This window comes from Centruroides sculpturatus, unplaced genomic scaffold, assembly GCF_000671375.1.
Source record: "Centruroides sculpturatus isolate CEXI.00-Female unplaced genomic scaffold, Cexi_2.0 scaffold1368, whole genome shotgun sequence".
NCBI classification, from domain to species: domain Eukaryota; kingdom Metazoa; phylum Arthropoda; class Arachnida; order Scorpiones; family Buthidae; genus Centruroides; species Centruroides sculpturatus.
The window spans coordinates 192,383-198,795 of NW_019386509.1; the positions used below are offsets into that span (position 1 = coordinate 192,383).

Here is a 6,413-nt window from a genome sequence, read left to right on the forward strand (position 1 = left end):
CATAGAAAAAGGAATCCTGAAGAAAGAAGATTTTGCACTTGGAAATGGAGACGTTATTGAATCCATGGAAGAGGGTGAATTCTACAAGTATTTAGGATTCCAGCAGGCCAAACTAACAGAACATACACAAATAAAGCAAAGATTAATTAAAGAATACCAAAGTAGGTTGAATGGTATCCTCAGAACACAGTTAATTAAATGCAAAACACTTAGTTAAAGCAATAAACACATATGTCATTCCTGTATTCACATACTCTTTTGGAGTTATACATTGGACTCACACAGATCTTGAGCAACTCCAAAGGAAAATAAAAACACTAAGCATAAACAACATGATCCTAAATCTGCCACAGAAAGATTAACCCTTCCACGTAAAGAAGGCGGACGTGGCCTGATTGACATAGTTAACCTTCACTACAAACAAATACAGTCACTGCGAGNGTCATTGCTTTTGAATACAGTGTGTGATCGGTTAACGAACAGATCGGATAACAAACACCCCACAGAACAAACACAAGAAGCAGCGACGTAAAATAATGAATACCGATTGGTCTTCCCTCGTCTTCGGGCAACAATTTGAAACTTTTCGGAGTGCGGGAGACGTCGACATTGATGCTCAGGCCGGTACATACCGATCGGATAGTATTCCTCCGAACTTTGAAACTCTTCCTTTTAATTCCAGCCTTTTATTTTTCTGACAAAACAATTCTTTTATGTATTCGCGAAACTGTCAAGTAGGCACTCATTAAGTTTTGCGTCTGTTTTTCTTTTCGAAAGATGAGAATATAATAGCAAAGGTAGAGAGTGGGCAGAAGATGCCTAATGTTGCTGGGCAGTATGGGTCTACAGTAGGCCGCAGTTCAATCTTATTTAAGAAAAATACTGTATAATCAAGAAGACTCAAGCAGCTAAAGGAGTAACAAAAATCACATCTGAGAAATAAAGAACATCGAAGAGTTCATAATGGAACTCGAAACGGATCTAACGACAGAAGAACACCAAGAAACTCGGCGAGATATGTTTTCTTCTGAAAAAGAGGATTAATGCCGATATTTGTTATTAAAGATCTTTTGAAGAAGTGAGATGAAGTCGGAACAATGGTCTTAGAATGGCATCCAAACCAGGTTGAGGCTTGGGGATTTCTACAATTGCAATGCTATTAATTACTTACGAAAAATCCTGAAGAAGAGGGAAAAGCAATCGACATTAGACAGATTCTTTAACCCTTTCAAATGGAAAAACATGACTAATAAAGACGCAAGACTGTGCATGTATGTATTTTTATTATTACATATAAATAAACATAGTAAGAAAGTATATATATTTTTTTTATTTTTGGGATCTCCAGAACAAATTAATTAAATTCCCATACAAACCTATAGTAAATCGATAATCGGTTAACGAACAATTCGGATAGCGAACAAAGTCTCGGAACGGATTATGTTCGTTAACCGATCACCTACTGTACTATGAAAATACTGTAATATGCACCTACTTTGTGATTGAAATCACACGCTTTTCAAAGTACAATGCAAGACACAAGTGTCCACGTCGTTCTTCTCTGGTGGTTGACCTGGTACTGGGACTGGGAACATGAAGGCCAAGCAATGTGGTTTGGGTGAAGTCGTGCGTACACGTAGCGTAGAACATTACATTAACATGCGATTAGTCATAGTTTCTTTGCTTACTAGATATCTCGTAGCAAAATAGAACTGACAATGAGTTATCTTGAACCACACTTAAGTGAATTTCCAATAAAATGCCTAAATGCTCTAAACTTTGCGACACCCCAATCGTGGCACCCTGGTTGAAAAACACTGCCCTAGACCATAATGTAACTGAGTATCTTGGGATGAAATCACTGTAGGCTTCTGGTAACTTAGCATCAGTTTAAGAGATACAACATACAAAGTATTTATTTTTATAATCATCACTTAGTCACACAATAACTTTCAATATCTTGATGAGATGGGAGTGATGATTATAAGTCTACATACATAAGTTTTTGCCATAGACTAGAACTGAAATGTCAATATGGTAACCAATCAGTGATCCCAAACATATAGTAGACTGTTATATCTACTATAACTTTAACTCAAGATTTTCAGCTCAGTAATTATCACATATGCCAGCATATAAATGCAAAAACTAATATTTTGATGATGATTCATAATCTGTAGTTTGTTGGCATTATAATTACAAAAAGAGTTTCTTTTAAATATTAATTTTAGCAATTATTTTATTAAGTTTAAATTGTGATAGAGCTTTTTCAATAGTTATTTAGTTTCACATATTCATATGAAAGTCTGAAGATATGGTTAAAAAATAACAATAAAAATACTTTCAACAGCATTTTAAAATTTGCTCCAGCACTTTTGCTAGGAATGTTATAATTCAAATTACATTTACTAATAAATATAAACTTAATAACTTATGATTGTATGGATACATTTTGATTCAATCAAACAACTTTAGATGATCCTATATATGTTTTGTCAATTATTATTTCTAAATTTGCATAATTTAAAATATTAAATTTCACAAAAGTATGACATGAGATTGGTTTACAGATGATTATGAGATGACATTAAATACTCACTTTCCATAAAACTGGAAAATTATATATATAAACAACACTACAAACACTCCTCTTTATAGAGTATTATCAGAATAGTCAAAAATACTCATCCAAATATTTCATTTTCTTCTAAGCAATTGCATCCACAACCGGCAGGACAAATACTTCTGTTGGAAAACCATTCCATCATATGCAGCATGTGTCCGCCGTGACCGCACGATAGGCAGAAGTTGGCAGAACCTATGACAGCATATTATTTGCATTATCATTTAAAAAAATTTTTTTATTAATAAATTCTGTTTAACTTTTAATTTTCAATACATCTGGAATATCTAAAAGTTGACCAATAAAGATTATTGAAATAGTTTATAGATATGTGGTTGAAATGTTAAATCTATAAGAAATTATTTTCTTTAACATGTTAAATTTGAAGGTTATATTTTAGAAAGTGTCATAATAATTTATACAAATTAAAGAATCCAGTAGATTCAATATACCTCAAACTCAATTACTATACAGTTTATTTATTTAAATAAATAAATAAAATGAAATTCAGTCAAAAATGTATGGATAATCTCTATAATCATAAGTTACTATTATTATTGCAGCTTATTACCAATGATCTCTTTGAGTGAAAAATGTACGTGCATATTACTGAAGTCTTAATTATTGGACATAAACATATCAATATCACAATGTAAATTAATTGCTTATTGATTTTGGATATTTTTAAAAATTTGTTTTGTCGTCAAAATATTGTGTACTAACAGAAATTATCTGTTGTGCTAAAATTTTGTTAGCTTGTTTAATTGTTAATTATAAGAATTGCTTATGCAAATAAAGTTTTATTCAAAATGTAGGATGATGTTAGCCAATTAGAATCAAATTTAGCCACCAAATCTTTCACACATGGTGTCATAGAGATGTGCAAGGTCTATGTAAGAAGGTCAGGACATGTTCCCATGATTCTATGCAACAGTGGCCATTTTGGGACTCATCGATAGACTACACTCCACACGTAGTTCCTGCGTAAACTGACTATTATTACGTATATACTTTAAACAACTTTACTCAATGGGTTATTGTGTGGCACCAAATTGTAAATCTACAGACATTCGGTTGTTTAGATTTCCTGCAAATGAGCAGAGGAAAGCAAAATGTAGCGTAGACATCAACGGATGGTTCATGATGCAGTTCAAAAAGTTTGTAACGAATGGATACTCTGTGTCCATGAACAAACTATATATGGAAATTTATAAATGATATTGGCAATCCAGATATGAAAAAATTACATTCGTTTTATTTTTCTATCTGATGATAAAATAAACAAATGTATAATTGTTTTAATATGACTATATTGTATTTAAAAATAAAATTATGATGATGGTATTGACTTTGCAAAAATTTAGTTTAATAGTACTGTAATTTACAATAAAATTAACACTAATACTATCTGGATTGCCAATATCATTTATAAATTGTTTTTTCTGGAGAGAAAAAATGTAAGGATCAGATGTGTTTAAAATGCTTATGTGTTCATACATCCATTTTCAGAATACAGTAGAGCCTTGAAAACTTGGCCTAATGTGGACCGAAGGGTGGCCAAGTTTGTGAAAATGCCGGGTTATCGGGAATAGGGTTAAAAAAGGATAAGTATACGTGTATCCTCAGAAAATATTGTACTGTACTTGTATGTATTGTTTGCTTGAGAATACAACAGAGAATAAACTGCCCAAATACCCTTAAACAAAGGAAAAGTACATCCTTTATGAGAGCATAGAGCCTTTACTACATGAAAATGAAAATTAATGAATACACTGTGTACAGTAATTTACTTGATAAGACAGACCTCAGAAAAATACTTTGAGGCATAAAGCTGTCTATGATGAAAATTAACCCCTTAACGCCCAGTCTAAGGGTATCATCTAAGGGTATTTTTGCCCTGCCAGGGTGTGGCCGAGTTATCCGGAGTGCCGAGTTTTCAAGGCTCTACTGTACTAGTAAAAATAATTTAGCTGAATTGTGCATTTGATACATTTTTCTGGCATGGATTTAAAGTGTAATGATTTAATATTTTTCTCACAAATATATCAAATACTAGCAGACCCCACCACGCATCGTTGTGGCTCAAAATGTATCTATTATAAATGTATAACACTTCCCCATGGGGGAAAATTTTTCGAAACATTTCTTCTTAGTGTATATTCTCTTGATGTACCCTATTAAAACGCAATCAAAAACCTGCATCTAAAATAGTATAATAGAAGCCAAGTTCTTCACGGTAAGCCTTAATCCTGTCTTTCTCCCCATGGGGGAATATAGAAAAATCCCATTTTAGTGTACATTCTGTTAATGTATCCTATTAAAATGCAAAAAACCACATCTAAAATAGTATAAATAGAAGCAGAGTTCTTTATGGTAAGCCGTAAGCCTTAATCCTAACCATCTCCCTTCAGTGGGGGGAATTTCGACACGTATATTATATAAAAACACGTGCATATTCGAATGCAGCGTTGTGTGAAAATTTCAAAGGAATCGGTAGGAACAAACGAACATTACATTTTTATTTATATAGATAGATAGAAGATGATCTGCTTTAGTTCATTTTCACAGAAAAGTGTAAGGCCTCGCAGAAAAGCAAACTTAGGGCGTCGTACTCGTATCGCCATCTGTTGGACATAAAAGATATAATCTAGGTTAAGGCTTTTAATTTATATGAATGTTTAACGGAATAATAGATAGCCTATGTCCACCCTGAAGTTCCATTCTAAATATTGGTGAAAGAATTTTTGAAATCGAATGAGTAGTTTCGGAGATTACCCGCTACATCCAAACATTATCTCTTTATAATAATAGTATAGATAATGCAAAAGACTTAATATTTTTACAGTAGTTTTTAGTAGTAAACTTTAAATTTTATTATTAATGCAGAACAGGTAAACAAAAAAATTATGCACAAACAACATTGAATTTTACTTTAATTAAATAAAACAAAAATATCAATAGACTATTTAATTGTAAAAAAGAAAATTTTAGCATTATTTTGCTATGGCAACAAATATTCATATTTCCTTTGAATACATTGTATTCTATTCAAGTATTATTTGTCAGTTCATCTATATATATAATCGAGACGGGATGATGATAGTAATAATAATAACAAAGCGTGATACCGGCTCAGACATCGCCCGGGTTAACAAGATCCTGGGCGATGTTCGTGGCTTAGGCAGAGGCTCACATTTGAAAAATAGGCCACAGTCTCCCTTGGTTACCAGTGGTGAAAGCAGCGCCAGCCCAATCATGGCTACTGCAATGCCCTCAACAGTTGAGAGGAACCAACCTAGCCTTGGTGTTTCTGTGGCAATGCATCCACAGACCACAAAGGCTGGAAAACCACACCAACAGATGAAATGGACATCAGAAATGAATGAATTTATCATCCCTACTTACTATGCAATCACAAAACTCGAAACAAACATGACAGCATACAGACAACAACTACACCATAGATTCACACAACAATATCCTCACTTCACTGTCACCGAACAAAGGGTTGTCGATCAAAAGAGAACAATTATACACAACAACCTTATCCCACAACCAACACTTGAACTTATCAAACAACAGGTTGCTGATCAAATACATCAACAGACAGAAACATTTAACATTAATGAAGATCACGTAACCTGTCAGGATAATCCAGCAACAAGCACTGATAATAGTACACATACAACAACTACCACTAATGATACTACAGGTGCTTCCTCATCCATCACTGATAACATAGACATAGAATTAGTTAATACGCTCTCACTTATATTTCAGGAAACACTCA

At 33.1% G+C, this 6,413-nt stretch overlaps 1 protein-coding gene across 2 annotated transcripts in view; it reads right to left on the reverse strand.

The window, feature by feature from the left end:
- Window positions 1-1,694: 1,694 nt before the first annotated feature.
- The window catches only part of LOC111615178 (GATOR complex protein WDR59-like), a 16,730-nt gene continuing 12,011 nt past the window's right edge, over window positions 1,695-6,413 (reverse strand). For both annotated transcript variants that reach the window (XM_023356581.1, XM_023356582.1), the window contains one exon: window positions 1,695-2,818. In XM_023356581.1, coding sequence (XP_023212349.1) covers window positions 2,685-2,818 — 134 coding nt within the window. In that variant the 3' untranslated portion in view covers window positions 1,695-2,684. The remainder of the gene's footprint in view (window positions 2,819-6,413) is intronic.